At 41.6% G+C, this 23,062-nt stretch overlaps 1 protein-coding gene across 1 annotated transcript; it reads right to left on the reverse strand.

Annotated features, from left to right (window-relative positions):
• Positions 1 to 1,177: 1,177 nt before the first annotated feature.
• LOC128643351 (structural maintenance of chromosomes protein 3-like) lies at positions 1,178 to 22,705 on the reverse strand (the record flags this gene model as incomplete). Its single annotated transcript, XM_053696281.1, has 4 exons — positions 1,178 to 2,061; positions 10,553 to 10,659; positions 15,494 to 15,671; positions 22,514 to 22,705. Coding segments are annotated over 4 exons (549 nt in total), but the record flags the coding sequence as incomplete, so codon positions are not given.
• Between the last annotated feature and the right edge of the window lie 357 nt (positions 22,706 to 23,062).

Raw genomic sequence — 23,062 nt, forward strand, 5'->3', positions numbered from 1 at the left:
TAGTAGTGAGTCAAAGACGGCTGCACAAAACACTCTCCAACCGTTCCGCCCTGTAAAAGCGGAAATGCGGTCGCCACGTGAGCGTCAAACAGAAATAAAACTGTGTCACAGAAAAATACACATCTCTAAAAAGAGCACGAAGAAACTTGCAGTTTAAAAAAACATTAATAAAACTGTTTAATATAAGTCCCAACAATGAAAAAGATATATATAAGCCTCTAAACCTAGAAGCATACTTATATAGTAGGTAACTAATAAAGTAAGTCCTTTACCGTTAACCCATGAAATCCCCTGGCCAAGTGAACTCCACATATTTGAGTCGCATACTGTATAAAAATACTCAAGTGCCATGTCCTCAATATGAATCCTTAATTATTAAGGAGTATTAAGTCCCAAAGAAAGGATCGGATAATGAAGATTACCCTCTTAAATGCTGCTATCCTTCTGTACCTAGAAGGCAAAGGCACTTAACTTAGATCCAAGTGCAGGGCAGATGCTGATCCTTAGGTGTGGCAGGTACTTCACTCCCTGTAGGAAAAGAAAGAACAGAGTCACCAACTCTGTCTTTCTGTAAAGGTGTAGCAAAGTGTTAGAAGTAAAGCAAAGACTACCTCGCCGCCTTTTAACTGCTAAAAGCCACCTACTCTTACTCAAGAGATTGACGTGGACCCAGCAAGACCCCAGTCCTTGCTCGCAGGGAAAATACCCATAAAAGGACAAATTATCTTCAGACACTGACTTTGCACAACCTCCGTTGACAGAGGCAAAGAGAATGACTGGGGGTTATGGGTAAGGCAGTTACACTTAACAGCTTTGCTGGGGTGCTCGCTCTTTGCCTCCTCCTGAGTTGAATATACCACTAGTAATTGGAATGATGTCGTGGACTCTCCATGTCATAGGAAAGAAATATAGTTTTGATAGGTAAAAACAAAACAAAAACACAAGGCTCTATTTCTGTTTAAATGGAATGATAACAGAAATGCCAACAATTTGGCAAGTTTTTCTCTGAAATTCCAGGTAGCGAAGGGGTTAAGGCACAATTGGGTTTCAGATGCCCTGGGTACAGAATGCATTTACTCTATACTTTCCTGTGGCCCCCTGCCATTTTTTTGAAGCAAGAAATGTAACATTTCCTTCTACCTCTCACCTATCCGAGTACTCATGCACATAAGACAACTTAACTTAAGCAAATTTATTGCTGAAATGTACATGTTATGCTTTTGAGCACGCACAATATAGAGTAACTAAACAATTAAAAAAGCATTAACATGATTGTCATAATTCGTATCTAAAAGCTAAACATTCTTTGGCTGTAGTAGGAGAGAAGAGAACTCAATGAGATGGTCTGTGCACTTCAGGAATGTTATATTAGCTATTGAAAGCACTGATAAGCCGAAGCTGTCAGCTACAGAAGCCCCATGTGCCCTGGACAGTAATGAGCACTATGAAGATATGCTGGGCGAACTTTAAACGCTAGCTGTCTGAAACTACAAGTGGAGCCATTTGAAATCTAAAAGGTGATTATTCTTGGCACTTAAGTGGCCGTAGCTTGTAAAGAGACAATCAGAAGGATTATTTATTGTTTTACTGATCACAAGGGGGCATTACGAACTGACATAAAATCCAGTTTTATTGAAGCTATTTAAAAGAAAACAAAGGCAGAACGGAAATATCAGGAATTGAAAATACACTTTCAAAAAATATTAAAACAGCAAAGGGATACTGTCAAAAGACGCATAGTTAGGATAGGCACAGAGGACAAAAGTAACTGGCATTGTATAAAAGCACATTGCAAACAAACGTAAAATGGATGCTATAGCTCATAGTACAAAATATTTAAGCCTGCAGGTCAATGTGTTAAAACAGCTTTTCACATCCTATCTAAACAAGGGCAAAATATTTTATCTTTAAATATACATAACCCAGTGTCTGTTCAACAACAGTTAACAATCTGTACAACATCTCCTAAAGAAATGATCTGAAGGTCATTCAGCCGTGCGTTGTATCGTCCTCAACGAAGTCCTTGGCCTGTTCTGCTGTGATCACATCAATATGACTCACCTGTAGGAACACACAAAGTAACAATAAGTATAGCTGCTAAATGATGTAGTTATTTTTTGGTTTATGATGAAAGCAAAAACGCATACTACATTATGATATAATATTGCAAATCTTTAAAAGCTATCCTAGATGAGTTATAACACTTAACCCCTTAATGACCGCGACATACCATGTACATCGCTGGTCGTTAAGGGATTGTATGGCTAGAGGAGTGCAGGTCTTGCCGTGCGTGTCAAATGACATAATAGCATGGCTATTTGTTTAGAGCTGAAAACGTCACCTCATTGGAGAAGAACGCCATGCCATGGGCAGCTGGAGGTGCTGATTTTAGAGATTTACTTGCCGCACAGATAGGGTGAGTGTAACACCGTTTTTTTAGTAAGTGATGACTGAATGTAATGCTTATTTTTAGTGATGGTAAATCCAAGCGTTTTTGATACACTTGGATTTAATATCACTTTAAGGGGTTAAGATTTAAAAGAGACATGGAACAGAGCGTACAGCTTTAAAAAATACAATTTACTGCTATTTTGAAATTTACCTTTTGGTATCCCTAGTTGAAACTTAGTTCCTATCTGTGAGAGCATACTGAGGTAAAGCTCAGGGGTGTGCATGTGTCTTCAGAACTGTATGTATAACATTGTTACAAACATTGTTGCAAGCACAATTGCCAAATCAAGCTCAAGACACATGCATGTCCCTCTGCCTACATCAGTTTGCCCTCTTGGAAAAAAAGTTAAACAAGGATACCAAAAGAAAGAAGTACATTTGATGATAGTTAATTTAAAGGGACAGTCTACACTAAAATTGTTATTGTTTAAAAAGATAGATAATGCCTTTACTACCTATTCCTCAGCTTTGCATAACCAACATTGTTAGATTAGTACACTTTATAAATCTTTAAACCTCTAAATTTCTGCCTATTTCTAAGCCCCTGCAGGCCGCCTTTTAATCACATGCTTTATATTTCCTTTTCACAACAAGAGACTGCAAGTTCATGTGGGCCATATAGATAACAATGTGTTCACGTACAACAAGTCATTTAAAGTGCCAGTAAACCATAAAAAAAAGTTATATAATTCTGCACATAGTGCAGAATTATATAACATTATAATAGCGCAAACATTGTAAAACCAAATTTCCCCTTTGAATTTAAAAAACATAATTTATGCTTACCTGATAAATTCCTTTCTCCTGTAGTGTAGTCAGTCCACGGGTCATCCATTACTTATGGGATTATATCTCCTCCCTAACAGGAAGTGCAAGAGGATCACCCAAGCAGAGCTGCTATATAGCTCCTCCCCTCTACGTCATACCCAGTCATTCGACCGAAACCAAACGAGAAAGGAGAAACTATAGGGTGCAGTGGTGACTGGAGTTTAATTTAAAATTTAGACCTGCCGTAAAAACAGGGCGGGCCGTGGACTGACTACACTACAGGAGAAAGGAATTTATCAGGTAAGCATAAATTATGTTTTCTCCTGTTAAGTGTAGTCAGTCCACGGGTCATCCATTATTTATGGGATACCAATACCAAAGCTAAAAGTACACGGATGACGGGAGGGACAGGCAGGACCTTTACACGGAAGGAACCACTGCCTGAAGAACCTTTCTCCCAAAAACAGCCTCCGAAGAAGCAAAAGTGTCAAATTTGTAAAATTTTGAAAAGGTGTGAAGTGAAGACCAAGTCGCAGCCTTGCAAATCTGTTCAACAGAGGCCTCATTTTTAAAGGCCCAAGTGGAAGCCACAGCTCTGGTAGAATGAGCTGTAATTCTTTCAGGAGGCTGCTGTCCAGCAGTCTCATAGGCTAAACGTATTATGCTACGAAGCCAGAAGGAGAGAGAGGTAGCCGAAGCCTTTTGACCTCTCCTCTGTCCAGAATAAACGACAAACAGGGAAGAAGTTTGTCGAAAATCTTTAGTTGCCTGCAAATAAAATTTCAGGGCATGGACGACGTCCAGATTGTGCAGAAGTCGTTCCTTCTTTGAAGAAGGGTTAGGGCACAATGATGGCACAACAATCTCTTGATTGATATTCCTGTTAGTGACTACCTTAGGTAAGAACCCAGGTTTAGTACGCAGAACTACCTTGTCTGAATGAAAAATCAGATAAGGAGAATCACAATGTAAGGCCGATAACTCAGAGACTCTTCGAGCCGAGGAAATAGCCATTAAAAACAGAACTTTCCAAGATAACAGCTTGATATCAATGGAATGAAGGGGTTCAAACGGAACACCCTGTAAAACGTTAAGAACTAAGTTTAAGCTCCATGGCGGAGCAACAGTTTTAAACACAGGCTTAATCCTGGCCAAAGCCTGACAAAAAGCCTGAACGTCTGGAACTTCTGACAGACGTTTGTGTAAAAGGATGGACAGAGCTGAGATCTGTCCCTTTAACGAACTAGCAGATAAACCCTTTTCTAAACCTTCTTGTAGAAAAGACAATATCCTAGGAATCCTAACCTTACTCCATGAGTAACTCTTGGATTCGCACCAATGCAAGTATTTACGCCATATTTTATGGTAAATTTTCCTGGTAACAGGTTTCCTAGCCTGTATTAAGGTATCAATCACTGACTCCGAGAATCCACGCTTTGATAGAATCAAGCGTTCAATCTCCATGCAGTCAGCCTCAGAGAAATTAGATTTGGATGTTTGTAAGGACCCTGAACCAGAAGGTCCTGTCTCAGAGGCAGAGACCATGGTGGACAGGACGACATGTCCACTAGATCTGCATACCAGGTCCTGCGTGGCCACGCAGGCGCTATTAGAATCACCGATGCTCTCTCCTGTTTGATCTTGGCAATCAGTCGAGGAAGCATCGGGAAGGGTGGAAACACATAAGCCATGTTGAAGACCCAAGGTGCTGTCAGAGCATCTATCAGAACCGCTCCCGGGTCCCTGGACCTGAATCCGTAACAAGGAAGCTTGGCGTTCTGGCGAGACGCCATGAGATCCAGATCTGGTTTGCCCCAACGCCGAAGCAGTTGGGCAAATACCTCCGGATGAAGTTCCCACTCCCCCGGATGAAAAGTCTGGCGATTTAGGAAATCCGCCTCCCAGTTCTCCACGCCTGGGATGTGGATCGCTGACAGGTGGCAAGAGTGAGATTCTGCCCAGCGAATTATCTTTGAGACTTCCATCATCGCTAGGGAACTCCTTGTCCCTCCCTGATGGTTGATGTAAGCCACAGTCGTGATGTTGTCCGACTGAAACCTGATGAACCTCAGAGTTGCTAACTGAGGCCAAGCCAGAAGGGCATTGAGAACTGCTCTTAATTCCAGGATGTTTATTGGAAGGAGTCTCTCCTCCTGAGTCCATGATCCCTGAGCCTTCAGGGAATTCCAGACAGCGCCCCAACCTAGCAGGCTGGCGTCTGTTGTTACAATCGTCCAATCTGGCCTGCTGAAGGGCATCCCCCTGGACAGATGTGGCTGAGAAAGCCACCATAGAAGAGAATCTCTGGTCTCTTGATCCAGATTCAGCATAGGGGACAAATCTGAGTAATCCCCATTCCACTGATTTAGCATGCACAATTGTAGTGGTCTGAGATGCAGGCGAGCAAAAGGTACTATGTCCATTGCCGCTACCATTAAGCCGATTACCTCCATGCATTGAGCCACTGACGGGTGTTGAATGGAATGAAGGACACGGCAAGCATTTAGAAGTTTTGTTAACCTGTCCTCTGTCAGGTAAATTTTCATTTCTACAGAATCTATAAGAGTCCCCAAGAAGGGAACTCTTGTGAGTGGCAATAGAGAACTCTTTTCTACGTTCACCTTCCACCCATGCGACCTAAGAAATGCCAGAACTAACTCTGTATGAGACTTGGCAGTCTGGAAACTTGACGCTTGTATCAGAATGTCGTCTAGGTACGGAGCTACCGAAATTCCTTGCGGTCTTAGTACCGCCAGAAGAGAGCCCAGAACCTTTGTAAAGATTCTTGGAGCCGTAGCTAACCCGAAGGGAAGAGCTACAAACTGGTAATGCCTGTTTAGGAAGGCAAATCTTAGATACCGGTAATGATCCTTGTGAATCGGTATGTGAAGGTAGGCATCCTTTAAATCCACAGTGGTCATGTACTGACCCTTTTGGATCATAGGTAAGATTGTCCGAATAGTTTCCATTTTGAACGATGGAACTCTTAGGAATTTGTTTAGGATTTTTAAGTCCAAGATTGGTCTGAAGGTTCCCTCTTTTTTGGGAACCACAAACAGATTTGAGTAAAACCCTTGTCCGTGTTCCGACCGCGGAACTGGGTGGATCACTCCCATTAGTAAAAGGTCTTGTACACAGCGTAGAAACGCCTCTTTCTTTATCTGGTTTGCTGACAACCTTGAAAGATGAAATCTCCCTTTTGGAGGAGAAGCTTTGAAGTCCAGAAGATATCCCTGAGATATGATCTCTAGCGCCCAGGGATCCTGGACATCTCTTGCCCAAGCCTGGGCGAAGAGAGAAAGTCTGCCCCCCACTAGATCCGTTTCCGGATCGGGGGCCCTCACTTCATGCTGTCTTAGGGGCAGCAGCAGGTTTTCTGGCCTGCTTGCCCTTGTTCCAGGACTGGTTAGGTTTCCAGCCCTGTCTGTAGCGAGCAACAGTTCCTTCCTGTTTTGGAGCGGAGGAAGTTGATGCTGCTCCTGCCTTGAAGTTACGAAAGGCACGAAAATTAGACTGTCTAGCCCTTGGTTTGGCTCTGTCTTGAGGCAGGGCATGGCCCTTACCTCCAGTAATGTCAGCGATAATTTCTTTCAAACCGGGCCCGAATAATGTCTGCCCTTTGAAAGGTATGTTAAGCAATTTAGATTTAGAAGTCACATCGGCTGACCAGGATTTAAGCCACAGCGCTCTGCGCGCTTGAATGGCGAATCCGGAGTTCTTAGCTGTAAGTTTAGTTAAGTGTACTACGGCATCAGAAATAAATGAATTAGCTAGCTTAAGGACTCTAAGCTTGTCTGTAATCTCATCCAATGTAGCTGAGCTAATGGTCTCTTCCAGAGACTCAAACCAGAATGCCGCCGCAGCCGTGACAGGCGCAATGCATGCAAGGGGTTGTAATATAAAACCTTGTTGAACAAACATTTTCTTAAGGTAACCCTCTAACTTTTTATCCATTGGATCTGAAAAAGCACAGCTATCCTCCACCGGGATAGTGGTGCGCTTAGCCAGAGTAGAAACTGCTCCCTCCACCTTAGGGACCGTCTGCCATAAGTCCCGTGTGGTGGCGTCTATTGGAAACATTTTTCTAAATATAGGAGGGGGTGAAAAAGGCACACCGGGTCTATCCCACTCCTTGTTAACAATTTCTGTAAGCCTTTTAGGTATAGGAAAAACGTCAGTACACGTCGGTACCGCAAAATATTTATCCAGCCTACATATTTTCTCTGGAATTGCAACCGTGTTACAATCATTCAGAGCCGCTAATACCTCCCCTAGTAATACACGGAGGTTCTCAAGCTTAAATTTAAAATTTGAAATGTCTGAGTCCAGTTTACTTGGATCAGATCCGTCACCCACAGAATGAAGCTCTCCGTCCTCATGTTCTGCAAATTGTGACGCAGTATCAGACATGGCTCTATTATTATCAGCGCACTCTGTTCTCACCCCAGAGTGGTCTCGTTTACCCCTAAATTCTGGCAATTTAGATAATACTTCAGTCATAACATTAGCCATGTCTTGCAAAGTGATTTGTAAGGGCCGCCCTGATGTACTTGGCGCCACAATATCACGCACCTCCTGAGCGGGAGACGAAGGTACTGACACGTGAGGAGAGTTAGTCGGCATAACTTCCCCCTCGTTGTCTGGTGAAATTTTCTTTACTTGTACAGATTGGCTTTTATTTAAAGTAGCATCAATACAATTAGTACACAAATTTCTATTGGGCTCCACATTGGCCTTTAAACATATTGCACAAAGAGATTCCTCTGTGTCAGACATGTTTAAACAAACTAGCAATGAAACTAGCAAGCTTGGAAAATACTTTTCAAATAAATTTATAAGCAATATAAAAAAACGTTACTGTGCCTTTAAGAAGCACAAAAAAACTGTCACAGTTGAAATAACAATGAACCAAATTAGTTATAGCAACCAAATTTTCACAGTAAATGCATTAAGTTAGCAAAGGATTGCACCCACCAGCAAATGGATGATTAACCCCTTAATACCCAAAAACGGATAACAATTTTTAAGCGTTTTTATCACAGTCAAAAACACAGTCTCACAGGTCTGCTGTGAGTGATTACCTCCCTCAAAACTAGTTTTGGAGACCCCTGGGCTCTGTAGAGACGTCCTGGATCATGGAGGAAGAATAGGAAGACTGTGACTGAATTTTTACTGCGCAATAAAGCGCCAAAATAGGCCCCTCCCACTCATATTACAACAGTGGGGAAGCTCAGTAAACTGATTTTATTCATAAATAAACGACAGCCATGTGGAAAAATAATGCCCAAAAAGTTTTATCACCAAGTACCTCATAGAAAAACGATTAACATGCCAGTAAACGTTTAAAAAATAAAATTATGAAATGTTATTAATAAGCCTGCTGCTAGTCGCTTTCACTGCAGTGGAGGCTCAAAGATAAGTTAAATGTATACAGTATTTTCTTAGTGAAGTTCCATTCCCCAGAAATACCTCAGTGTAAACATACATACATATCAGCCTGATACCAGTCGCTACTACTGCATTTAAGGCTGCACTTACATTACATCGGTATTAGCAGTATTTTCTCAGTCAATTCCATTCCTTAGAAAATAATATACTGCAACATACCTCCTTGCAGGTGAACCCTGCCCGCTGTCCCCTGTTCTGAAGTTACCTCACTCCTCAGAATGGCCGAGAACAGCAAATGGATCTTAGTTACGACCGCTAAGATCATACACAAACTCAGGTAGATTCTTCTTCTAATGCTGCCTGAGAAAAAACAACACACTCCGGTGCTGTTTAAAATAACAAACTTTTGATTGAAGAAATAAAAACTAAGTTTAACAACCACAGTCCTCTCACACGTCCTATCTATTAGTTAGGTGCAAGAGAATGACTGGGTATGACGTAGAGGGGAGGAGCTATATAGCAGCTCTGCTTGGGTGATCCTCTTGCACTTCCTGTTAGGGAGGAGATATAATCCCATAAGTAATGGATGACCCGTGGACTGACTACACTTAACAGGAGAAAATAACTGCTGTTTTACAGACCCGCTCTCTGTGATCTTCTGAGCGGGTCTGTTGTTTTTACTGAGCGCATCGGGCCAGCTGTATAGTCACAGCCCGGCCCGACCGCGCCATAGCACTAAGTGCAGCTCGCTCCTGATGCCTGACAGAGCAGGAGCGAGCTGCACTTAGTGCTATGGCGCGGTCGGGCCGGGCTGTGACTATACAGCTGGCCCGATGCGCTGTTTGAAAAAAAAAAACAGACCCGCTCAGAAGATCACAGAGAGCGTGTCTGTAAAACAGCAGTTATTTTTTAAATTCAAAGGGGAAATTTGGTTTTACAATGTTTGCGCTATTATAATGTTATATAATTCTGCACTATGTGCAGAATTATATAACATTTTTTTTTATGGTTTACTGTCCCTTTAAGAGTTAACACAACACAGTACTAAATGCAAGTCAATAGATAATAACTAAAACATCATGTAATCAGGGGGCTGTCAGAAGAGGCTTAGATACAAGGTAAAAAGTATATAAATATAACTGTGTTTATGCAAAACTTGGGAATGGGTAATAAAGGGATTATGGTGCTTTTAAAACCATAACATTTCTATTGTAGACTGTCCCTTTATTTTTTTTAATTTTACACTCTGAAAAATGAACAATGTAATTTTCTATATCATTTCAATAAATGTGTAATAGCAAAAGATACCAAAAAGCTTGTAACCTTGCCATTCAATCGTCAAGTCTGGCATTTTAGAAGCATTTGTAAACTTTGTATTAGACTTGAGCACAGCAGATACTTGCGAGAGGCCAAGTAAAGAGGGAGTGCTATTTGATACAGCATATGTCCAATTACACTATATAATGTTTCAGAGTAATGGAAACAAAACCTCTACAGCACAGATAAGATTTTCTAGTGGGGCACTAAAGGTTAATGTTAAAGCGAAAGAATCAATTAACGTGTTGCATACAAGGTACAAATTATATTTGTTAACCTAAATGCCCTTATCCTTGAATGTAAGAGACACATAGCAATTTCCCCTTCCACTACATGTTCAACGTTTCATCCACTAGTTGAGGAAAACCTGAGCAGTAGACTTGTTTAATGGACAAACAGATGTATTATAATGTCCTGGTCTCTATTCTACAGTTAAATACAAAAACACCCAAAAGTATGGGAGAAATTTAGACATTCTATTAGCAAAGGATGTTGACATGTAGATTTGGAACAGTTTAAGAAAATAAATTTTTGACAGTGTTTAACATTTTGTATTTGAAGAGAATGTAATACACACTGTTAAATGTACAGGTAATTATGCACACAAGTAGCAAAACTTTTAGTTTACCTTATTTCTAAATTTGACACCATAGAACTTGTCAGCTGATTCCAACAGTTCAGGCCTGAAAGTTGTTGTAATAAACTGGGCATGAGAAGCGAGTTCCATGATCATATCTGCAGAAATAAAGATATTTCACAAGGTGCACGATTAAGGAGATTTCTCAGCATTACACACCAGAACGCCCTGTGCGGAGCACCTTCTCTGACCTGCTCTGCAAAAACATAATTTATGCTTACCTGATAAATTTATTTCTCTTGTGGTGTATCCAGTCCACGGATCATCCATTACTTGTGGGATATTCTCATTCCCAACAGGAAGTTGCAAGAGGACACCAACAGCAGAGCTGTCTATATAGCTCCTCCCCTAACTGCCATATCCAGTCATTCGACCGAAAACAAACAGAGAAAGGAGAAACCATAGGGTGCAGTGGTGACTGTAGTTTAAAATTAAAAAATACCTGCCTTAAAATGACAGGGCGGGCCGTGGACTGGATACACCACAAGAGAAATAAATTTATCAGGTAAGCATAAATTATGTTTTTTCTTGTAAGGTGTATCCAGTCCACGGATCATCCATTACTTGTGGGATACCAATACCAAAGCTAAAGTACACGGATGAAGGGAGGGACAAGGCAGGTACCACTGCCTGTAAAACCTTTCTCCCAAAAATAGCCTCCGAAGAAGCAAAAGTATAAAATTTGTAGAATTTTGAAAAAGTATGAAGCGAAGACCAAGTCGCCGCCTTGCAAATCTGTTCAACAGAAGCCTCATTTTTAAAGGCCTATGTGGAAGCCACAGTTCTAGTAGAATGAGCTGTAATCCTTTCAGGAGGCTGCTGTCCAGAAGTCTCATAGGCTAAGCGGATTATGCTTCTTAGCCAAAAAGAAAGAGGTTGCCGAAGCCTTTTGACCTCTCCTCTGTCCAGAGTAGACCACAAACAAAGCAGATGTTTGACGAAAATCTTTAGTAGCTTGTAAGTAAAACTTTAAAGCACGAACCACGTCCAGATTGTGTAATAGACGTTCCTTCTTTGAAGAAGGATTAGGACACAAAGACGGAACAACAATCTCTTGATTTATATTCTTATTAGATACCACCTTAGGTAAAAACCCAGGTTTGGTACGCAGAACTACCTTATCTGCATGGAATATAGAATCACATTGTAAGGCAGATAACTCGGAAACTCTACGAGCCGAGGAAATAGCTATCAAAAAAAAACTTTCCAAGATAAAAGTTTGATATCTATAGAATGAAGAGGTTCAAACGGAACCCCCTGAAGAACTTTACGAACCAAATTTAAGCTCCAAGGTGGAGCAACAGGTTTAAACACAGGCTTGATTCTAACTAAAGCCTGACAAAATGCCTGAACGTCTGGGACATCCGCCAGACGCTTGTGCAAAAGGATAGCGCAGAAATCTGTCCCTTTAAGGAACTAGCTGACAATCCTTTCTCCAATCCTTCTTGGAGAAAAGATAATATCCTGGGAATCCTGACCTTACTCCATGAGTAGCCCTTGGATTCACACCAATAAAGATATTTACGCCATATCTTATGATAGATTTTCCTGGTGACAGGCTTTCGTGCCTGAATTAAGGTATCAATGACTGACTTGGAGAAACCACGTTTTGATAAAATCAAGCGTTCAATCTCCAGGCAGTCAGCCTCAGAGAAATTAGATTTGGATGGTTGAAAGGACCTTGAAGTAGAAGGTCCTGTCTCAACGGCAGAGTCCATGGTGGAAAAGATGACATGTCCACTAGATCTGCATACCAAGTACTGCGTCACCGATGCTCTCTCCTGCTTGATCTTGGCAATCAGACGAGGGAGCAGAGGAAACGGTGGAAACACATAAGCCAGGTTGAAGGACCAAGGCGCTGCTAGAGCATTTATCAATGTTGCCTTGGGGTCCCTGGACTTGGATCCGTAACAAGTAAGCTTGGCGTTCTGGCGAGACGCCATGAGATCCAGTTCTGGTTTGCCCCAACGATGAACCAATTGTGCAAACACCTCCGGATGGAGTTCCCACTCCCCCGGATGAAAAGTCTGTCTTCCCAGTTCTCTACACCTGGGATATGGATAGCTGATAGGTGGCAAGAGTGAATCTCTGCCCAGCGAATTATCTTTGAGACTTCTAACATCGCTAGGGAACTCCTTGTTCCCCCTTGATGGTTGATGTAAGCCACAGTCGTGATGTTGTCCAACTGAAATCTGATGAACCTCATTGTCGCTAGCTGAGGCCAAGCCTGAAGAGCACTGAATATCACTCTTAGTTCCAGAATGTTTATTGGAAGGAGTGACTCCTCCTGAGTCCACGATCCCTGAGCCTTCAGGGAGTTCCAGACTGCACCCCAACCTAGAAGGCTGGCATCTGTCGTTACAATTGTCCAATCTGGCCTGCGAAAGGTCATACCTTTGGACAGATGGACAGCAAATATAAAAACGGTACTGTGCCTTTAAGAGAAACAAATTTTTTACAGTGTGTATAATAAGTTAACAGAGCATTGCACCCACTTGCAAATGGGTGATTAACCCCTTAGTTCAAAAAACGGATAAAAAAAACTGTTTTTTAACAGTCACACCAAACTGCCACAGCCTTGCTGTGGGCCTAGTAACACAGTGGAAAGCCTCAGGAAACTGTTTCTAGGCAAATTTAAGCCAGCCATGTGGAAAAAACTAGGCCCCAATAAAGTTTTATCACCAAAGTATATATAAAAACGTTTAAACATGCCAGCAAACGATTTATATTGTAAATATAAAAGAGTATTACCTCAGAAAGTAAGCATGATACCAGTCGTTATTAAATCACTGTATCCAGGCTTACCTTACATAAATTTGGCATCAGCAGCATTTTCTAGCATTCACATCTTCTAGAAAAATCTTAACTGCACATACCTCATAGCAGGATAACCTGCACGCCATTCCCCCGCTGAAGTTATCTCTCTCTTCAGTCATGTGTGAGAACAGCAATTGATCTTAGTTACAACCTGCTAAGATCATAGACATCACAGGCAGATTCTTCTTCTAGTTTCTGCCTGGGACAAAATAGTACAACTCTAGTACCATTTAAAAATAATAAACTTTTGATTGAAGCAAAATAACAGCTACATTTCACCACTTCTCTCTTACTACCTCCATGTTTGTTGAGAGTTGCAAGAGAATGACTGGATATGGCAGTTAGGGGAGGAGCTATATAGACAGCTCTGCTGTGGGTGTCCTCTTGCAACTTCCTGTTGGGAATGAGAATATCCCACAAGTAATGGATGATCCGTGGACTGGATACACCTTACAAGAGAAATAATTAGACTTTCAGGAAGTAATCATTGGAGTAATACAAATAGGCAACTAACTTCCTTTAGCCAACAGGACAAACTCCAAGCTTCCCTTACCTCATCACCCAATACACCCCTATTACAGCCGGATACTGAACAAAGATTGACATCCAAGTAATTAAGCCAGGGTTTACAACCAATTTGTGAAGTTTATATCAGTTTTATGTTTTGTCACCATGGCAGCACTGCACATGGGTCATGCCCAAGCTGAATTCTGGAGGGGAAATAAAAAAAAGAATGCTGATGGCACTGAATCGAGGCCTAATTAAAATGGATGACCTGATATAATAATAATAATAATAAAAAAACAAATATCAGCTTTGCACAAATAAAAAAATAATCTAGGGAAAGAAACACACATGGAGAAGATAAAAAAACACCACATCCAGTTATTGGAATCATAATATAGTCCACTGTATTAAGATCATCATTTTACTTGAAAGAAACACTACATGTAAATTCTATTTAAATTATAAACAGATAAACTGCCCTATTTGCAAAAACAATAAAATGCAAGATTAGTAAAAGTATGTTAGGATGTAGGAGGAGACTCAGAAATAATCAAACATGTTTTTTCCCCTTGAAATTTGACTTTATTGTCAATAATCCAACTGAATTAGAGTTGAAAAAGTAGCGGGTACATTTGCTCTATAGAGAACTCCATGAGAGGAGGTCTACTTTGAAAATAGTAATCTTACTAATTAGATTGTGTGGTCTCTAGATAGCACAGTATAAAAGAGCCGCAAAGCAGCAAGAATCAGCTTTACCCATGGTCTATGTAGATGTTATTGCTTATATTGCCAATATGTCTCCAGTCCCCTTGTTGAATGATATTATGTGAACTGGCCTATCATGATCAGACAACCCGCGGCCCACTAAATACATTTAGAAGCTGTATGGCTCATTCCATTTAAACAAAGTGGAGGACTCTAATGAGCTTAGAATAAAACCTTGAAGCATATATATATTATCATATTAACCACTTTTCAGCTGCTACATGGGCTTCCAGGGCTATAGGAGTGCAGTCTCACCTCTGTTGGCAAGACCCGCATTCCTAAAGCCCTGGATGCCTTTGCAACGCCCAATGTGCAGGGTATGGCAGTCTGTTGCGAAGGGATTAAGAGAGAATCCTGCTTTTATCTTTTTTTTTTAATAAATCAAAAGGACATCTAGATTGTTGAAAGATCTGAAAAGGCTGCTTTACATGGTCTCTTCATATTCCTTAAAGGGACACTCAAGTCAAAATAATTTTTTATGATTTAGAAAGAGCAGCAGTTTTAAGACACTTTCCGATTTACTTCCATTATCAAATTGTGCACAGTCTTTTTATATTCACACTTTCGGGGGAACAAGATCCTACTGAGCATGTGCAGAAGCTCACAGGGTATAAATATACTAATCTGTGATTGGATGATGTCTATCACATTATACAGGGGGCAGGAAAATGGGAGAGAAAATAAATTTGTGAGAAAAAAAAAATATCTACTGCTTATTTGAAATTCAGAGTAGGTGTTAAATCATTGTTTTTTTAATATGCACTTGTTTATTATGCAATTCTACTGCATAGTCCTTTAAATAAACTGGATAGCAAAATATTCTGTAAATCCCAAATAGTTTACCTGACACAGCTTTTCTGTGCATAGCATCCAGTGCCTGGTCAATTTCATCAAAAAGGTAAAATGGAGCAGGGTCACACTTCTGGATGGCGAAAATAAGTGCCAGAGCAACCAGCGATTTCTGTCCACCAGACAGCTGCTGCATTTCTCTCATTTCTGCTTGCTTTCCGGTGAATGAAACCTACAAAAATATTTACAAGTTACAGTGTAATCAGTGGCGAAAACAGAATTTATGTTTACCTGATAAATTACTTTCTCCAACGGTGTGTCCGGTCCACGGCGTCATCCTTACTTGTGGGATATTCTCTTCCCCAACAGGAAATGGCAAAGAGCCCAGCAAAGCTGGTCACATGATCCCTCCTAGGCTCCGCCTACCCCAGTCATTCGACCGACGTAAAGGAGGAATATTTGCATAGGAGAAACCATATGATACCGTGGTGACTGTAGTTAAAGAAAATAAATTATCAGACCTGATTAAAAAACCAGGGCGGGCCGTGGACCGGACACACCGTTGGAGAAAGTAATTTATCAGGTAAACATAAATTCTGTTTTCTCCAACATAGGTGTGTCCGGTCCACGGCGTCATCCTTACTTGTGGGAACCAATACCAAAGCTTTAGGACACGGATGAAGGGAGGGAGCAAATCAGGTCACCTAAATGGAAGGCACCACGGCTTGCAAAACCTTTCTCCCAAAAATAGCCTCAGCGGAAGCAAAAGTATCAAACTTGTAAAATTTGGTAAAAGTGTGCAGTGAAGACCAAGTCGCTGCCCGACATATCTGATCAACAGAAGCCTCGTTCTTGAAGGCCCATGTGGAAGCCACAGCCCTAGTGGAATGAGCTGTGATTCTTTCAGGAGGCTGCCGTCCGGCAGTCTCATAAGCCAATCTGATGATGCTTTTAATCCAAAAAGAGAGAGAGGTAGAAGTTGCTTTTTGACCTCTCCTTTTACCAGAATAAACAACAAACAAGGAAGATGTTTGTCTAAAATCCTTTGTAGCATCTAAATAGAATTTTAGAGCGCGAACAACATCCAAATTGTGCAACAAACGTTCCTTCTTTGAAACTGGATTCGGACACAAAGAAGGCACGACTATCTCCTGGTTAATGTTTTTGTTAGAAACAACTTTCGGAAGAAAACCAGGTTTAGTACGTAAAACCACCTTATCTGCATGGAACACCAGATAAGGAGGAGAACACTGCAGAGCAGATAATTCTGAAACTCTTCTAGCAGAAGAAATTGCAACCAAAAACAAAACTTTCCAAGATAATAACTTAATATCAACGGAATGTAAGGGTTCAAACGGAACCCCCTGAAGAACTGAAAGAACTAAGTTGAGACTCCAAGGAGGAGTCAAAGGTTTGTAAACAGGCTTGATTCTAACCAGAGCCTGAACAAAGGCTTGAACATCTGGCACAGCGGCCAGCTTTTTGTGAAGTAACACAGACAAGGCAGAAATCTGTCCCTTCAAGGAACTTGCAGATAATCCTTTCTCCAATCCTTCTTGAAGAAAGGATAGAATCTTAGGAATTTTTACCTTGTCCCAAGGGAATCCTTTAGATTCACACCAACAGATATATTTTTTCCATATTTTGTGGTAAATTTTTCTAGTTACAGGCTTTCTGGCCTGAACAAGAGTATCAATAACAGAATCTGAGAACCCTCGTTTTGATAAGATCAAGCGTTCAATCTCCAAGCAGTCAGTTGGAGTGAGACCAGATTCGGATGTTCGAACGGACCTTGAACAAGAAGGTCTCGTCTCAAAGGTAGCTTCCATGGTGGAGCCGATGACATATTCACCAGATCTGCATACCAAGTCCTGCGTGGCCACGCAGGAGCTATCAAGATCACCGATGCCCTCTCCTGATTGATCCTGGCTACCAGCCTGGGGATGAGAGGAAACGGCGGGAATACATAAGCTAGTTTGAAGGTCCAAGGTGCTACTAGTGCATCTACTAGAGTCGCCTTGGGATCCCTGGATCTGGACCCGTAGCAAGGAACCTTGAAGTTCTGACGAGAGGCCATCAGATCCATGTCTGGAATGCCCCACAATTGAGTAATTTGGGCAAAGATTTCCGGATGGAGTTCCCACTCCCCCGGATGTAATGTCTGACGACTCAGAAAATCCGCTTCCCAATTTTCCACTCCTGGGATGTGGATTGCAGACAGGTGGCAGGAGTGAGTCTCCGCCCATTGAATGATTTTGGTCACTTCTTCCATCGCCAGGGAACTCCTTGTTCCCCCCTGATGGTTGATGTACGCAACAGTCGTCATGTTGTCTGATTGAAACCGTATGAACTTGGCCATTGCTAGCTGAGGCCAAGCCTTGAGAGCATTGAGTATCGCTCTCAGTTCCAGAATATTTATCGGTAGAAGAGATTCTTCCCGAGACCAAAGACCCTGAGCTTTCAGGGGTCCCCAGACCGCGCCCCAGCCCATCAGACTGGCGTCGGTCGTGACAATGACCCACTCTGGCCTGCGGAAGTTCATCCCTTGTGACAGGTTGTCCAGGGACAGCCACCAACGGAGTGAATCTCTGGTCCTCTGATTTACTTGTATCGTCGGAGACAAGTCTGTATAGTCCCCATTCCACTGACTGAGCATGCACAGTTGTAATGGTCTTAGATGAATGCGTGCAAAAGGAACTATGTCCATTGCCGCTACCATCAAACCTATTACTTCCATGCACTGCGCTATGGAAGGAAGAGGAACGGAATGAAGTATTTGACAAGAGTTTAGAAGTTTTGTTTTTCTGGCCTCTGTCAGAAAAATCCTCATTTCTAAGGAGTCTATTATTGTTCCCAAGAAGGGAACCCTTGTTGACGGAGATAGAGAACTCTTTTCTACGTTCACTTTCCATCCGTGAGATCTGAGAAAGGCCAGGACTATGTCCGTGTGAGCCTTTGCTTGAGGAAGGGACGACGCTTGAATCAGAATGTCGTCCAAGTAAGGTACTACTGCAATGCCCCTTGGTCTTAGCACCGCTAGAAGGGACCCTAGTACCTTTGTGAAAATCCTTGGAGCAGTGGCTAATCCGAAAGGAAGCGCCACGAACTGGTAATGCTTGTCCAGGAATGCGAACCTTAGGAACCGATGATGTTCCTTGTGGATAGGAATATGTAGATACGCATCCTTTAAATCCACCGTGGTCATGAATTGACCTTCCTGGATGGAAGGAAGAATTGTTCGAATGGTTTCCATTTTGAACGATGGAACCTTGAGAAACTTGTTTAGGATCTTGAGATCTAAGATTGGTCTGAACGTTCCCTCTTTTTTGGGAACTACGAACAGATTGGAGTAGAACCCCATCCCTTGTTCCCCTAATGGAACAGGATGAATCACTCCCATTTTTAACAGGTCTTCTACACAATGTAAGAATGCCTGTTTTTTTATGTGGTCTGAAGACAATTGAGACCTGTGGAACCTCCCCCTTGGGGGAAGCCCCTTGAATTCCAGAAGATAACCTTGGGAGACTATTTCTAGTGCCCAAGGATCCAGAACATCTCTTGCCCAAGCCTGAGCGAAGAGAGAGAGTCTGCCCCCCACCAGATCCGGTCCCGGATCGGGGGCCAACATTTCATGCTGTCTTGGTAGCAGTGGCAGGTTTCTTGGCCTGCTTTCCCTTGTTCCAGCCTTGCATTGGTCTCCAGGCTGGCTTGGCTTGAGAAGTATTACCCTCTTGCTTAGAGGACGTAGCACTTGGGGCTGGTCCGTTTCTACGAAAGGGACGAAAATTAGGTTTATTTTTGGCCTTGAAAGACCTATCCTGAGGAAGGGCGTGGCCCTTACCCCCAGTGATATCAGAGATAATCTCTTTCAAGTCAGGGCCAAACAGCGTTTTCCCCTTGAAAGGAATGTTAAGCAATTTGTTCTTGGAAGACGCATCCGCTGACCAAGATTTCAACCAAAGCGCTCTGCGCGCCACAATAGCAAACCCAGAATTTTTCGCCGCTAACCTAGCCAATTGCAAAGTGGCGTCTAGGGTGAAAGAATTAGCCAATTTGAGAGCACGGATTCTGTCCATAATCTCCTCATAAGGAGGAGAATCACTAGTGATCGCCTTTTCTAGCTCATCGAACCAGAAACACGCGGCTGTAGTGACAGGGACAATGCATGAAATCGGTTGTAGAAGGTAACCTTGCTGAACAAACATCTTTTTAAGCAAACCTTCTAATTTTTTATCCATAGGATCTTTGAAAGCACAACTATCTTCTATGGGTATAGTGGTGCGTTTGTTTAAAGTAGAAACCGCCCCCTCGACCTTGGGGACTGTCTGCCATAAGTCCTTTCTGGGGTCGACCATAGGAAACAATTTTTTAAATATGGGGGGAGGGACGAAAGGTATACCGGGCCTTTCCCATTCTTTATTTACAATGTCCGCCACCCGCTTGGGTATAGGAAAAGCTTCTGGGGGCCCCGGGACCTCTAGGAACTTGTCCATTTTACATAGTTTCTCTGGGATGATCAAATTCTCACAATCATCCAGAGTGGATAACACCTCCTTAAGCAGAGCGCGGAGATGTTCCAACTTAAATTTAAATGTAATCACATCAGGTTCAGCTTGTTGAGAAATTTTCCCTGAATCTGAAATTTCTCCCTCAGACAAAACCTCCCTGGCCCCCTCAGACTGGTGTAGGGGCCCTTCAGAAACAATATCATCAGCGTCCTCATGCTCTTCAGTATTATCTAAAACAGAGCAGTCGCGCTTACGCTGATAAGTGGGCATTTTGGCTAAAATGTTTTTGATAGAATTATCCATTACAGCCGTTAATTGTTGCATAGTAAGGAGTATTGGCGCGCTAGATGTACTAGGGGCCTCCTGAGTGGGCAAGACTGGTGTAGACGAAGGAGGGGATGATGCAGTACCATGCTTACTCCCCTCACTTGAGGAATCATCTTGGGCATCATTTTCTCTAAATTTTGTGTCACATAAATCACATCTATTTAAATGAGAAGGAACCTTGGCTTCCCCACATTCAGAACACAGTCTATCTGGTAGTTCAGACATGTTAAACAGGCATAAACTTGATAACAAAGTACAAAAAACGTTTTAAAATAAAACCGTTACTGTCACTTTAAATTTTAAACTGAACACACTTTATTACTGCAATTGCGAAAAAGTATGAAGGAATTGTTCAAAATTCACCAAAATTTCACCACAGTGTCTTAAAGCCTTAAAAGTATTGCACACCAAATTTGGAAGCTTTAACCCTTAAAATAACGGAACCGGAGCCGTTTTTATCTTTAACCCCTTTACAGTCCCTGGTATCTGCTTTGCTGAGACCCAACCAAGCCCAAAGGGGAATACGATACCAAATGACGCCTTCAGAAAGTCTTTTCTATGTATCAGAGCTCCTCACACATGCGACTGCATGTCATGCTTCTCAAAAACAAGTGCGCAATACCGGCGCGAAAATGAGACTCTGCCTATGATTAGGGAAAGTCCCTAGAGAATAAGGTGTCCAAAACAGTGCCTGCCGATATTATTTTACAAAATACCCAGATTAAAATGATTCCTCAAGGCTAAATATGTTTATATATGAATCGATTTAGCCCAGAAAATGTCTACAGTCTTAAAAAGCCCTTGTGAAGCCCTTATTTATTGTCTGTAATAAAAATGGCTTACCGGATCCCATAGGGAAAATGACAGCTTCCAGCATTACATCGTCTTGTTAGAATGTGTCATACCTCAAGCAGTAAAATTCTGCTCACTGTTCCCTCAACTGAAGTTAATTCCTCTCAACAGTCCTGTGTGGAACAGCCATCGATTTTAGTAACGGTTGCTAAAATCATTTTCCTCTTACAAACAGAAATCTTCATCTCTTTTCTGTTTCAGAGTAAATAGTACATACCAGCACTATTTTAAAATAACAAACTCTTGATTGAATAATAAAAACTACAGTTAAACACTAAAAAACTCTAAGCCATCTCCGTGGAGATGTTGCCTGTACAACGGCAAAGAGAATGACTGGGGTAGGCGGAGCCTAGGAGGGATCATGTGACCAGCTTTGCTGGGCTCTTTGCCATTTCCTGTTGGGGAAGAGAATATCCCACAAGTAAGGATGACGCCGTGGACCGGACACACCTATGTTGGAGAAATAATTTTTTTGTTAAACAGCATAGCCACACAGAAAGTCCCATGCTACTCCAGCTGAGAATGCAGTCTATGAATAAAGCAAGTTTGTATGAGTGCTTCTGACCAGTTCATCTAGATCTTTATCCAAAGCAATATGTGAAAAACGTTTCTTTGCAGGAGTTAAATTCAGTGTCATAGAAAAAGCATGTTTAACAATAAACCATTCTACGAGACTGCCCCTTAAAATGCAGGCTAGTATAAAGACAAAACAGGTATCTTAAGTAGAAAGGAAAACGAGTTGTACAGCATACACTTTATTTAGTAAGACTACTAACTGCCTAAAATAAACTGATTGTCTCTAGTGACAACACAGCAAGAACAAATGCTATGAGCAGTTTTTTCCACCTATGGACTACTGAGAAAGAGGACATAGGATGTAAGGTTACCATCTATGCAATGCAGTTGTCACAATTTAGAATTAAATTACATGGAAAGAAAGGTATACAATGGGCACCTAAAAAAAAAAAATTACGATTTTACTATAGGTTTCTTCCTGTGTGAAAGACGTCTCAGATAACAGACCAAGTTCAATGCCAGAGTTTCTGTTTTTTTAAGGCTGGCTCCGAAAAACATAAGAACATTTTTAGTTTTAAAAATTCAGAGAGCATATAGTGAACACCACACCATATATATGAGAAACAAACTGCCAGACCAGATGTGAGCAATCTTGTGATTATTGCAAGTTCTAACATGCAAATGAACCATAACATATGCAGGTCTGTCTTTAGTGGCGAATGTCACATGCATAAAACAATGGCTAACTTGTGCAAGAGTTTCAGTTCAGCACAGCTTAGTTTTTCACAATTCATAAGTGTTAATGCAAAAGACAAACAGTGTGCACATGTATATAAGAACTTCTTAACATATCCAAAACACAAAAACTTACCCTGATGCCGACTCCAGTAAACTGGTCAACTGATGGCACGCTACTCTGTGAGCTGGAACCCTTCTCACTTTCAGCGCTTCCTTCTCCCTCATCTTGAGACTGACTTCCTTCCACATCTCCCTTCTTCATAACCAGAGTGGCTTTTCCACCTGGTACTAATTTCTGGAAGACTTCACTGAAATTCTTTGACACCTGGAGAGAGAAAAACAAAACAATAGTTTACACCACACAATTGCTCAACATTAGTATCTTCAGAGTAAACTCACACAGAACAGAAAAAGTGAGAAAAACATAATTTATGTAAGAACTTACCTGATAAATTAATTTCTTTCATATTAGCAAGTCCATGAGCTAGTGACGTATGGGATATAAATTCCTACCAGGAGGGGCAAAGTTTCCCAAACCTCAAAATGCCTACAAATACACCCCTCACCACACCCACAAATCAGTTTAACGAATAGCCAAGAAGTGGGGTGATAAGAAAAAAGTGCGAAAGCATAAAAAATAAGGAATTGGAATAATTGTGCTTTATACAAAAAAATCATTACC

The sequence above is a fragment of the Bombina bombina genome, unplaced genomic scaffold (genome assembly GCF_027579735.1).
Source record: "Bombina bombina isolate aBomBom1 unplaced genomic scaffold, aBomBom1.pri scaffold_1129, whole genome shotgun sequence".
Lineage (NCBI taxonomy): Eukaryota > Metazoa > Chordata > Amphibia > Anura > Bombinatoridae > Bombina > Bombina bombina.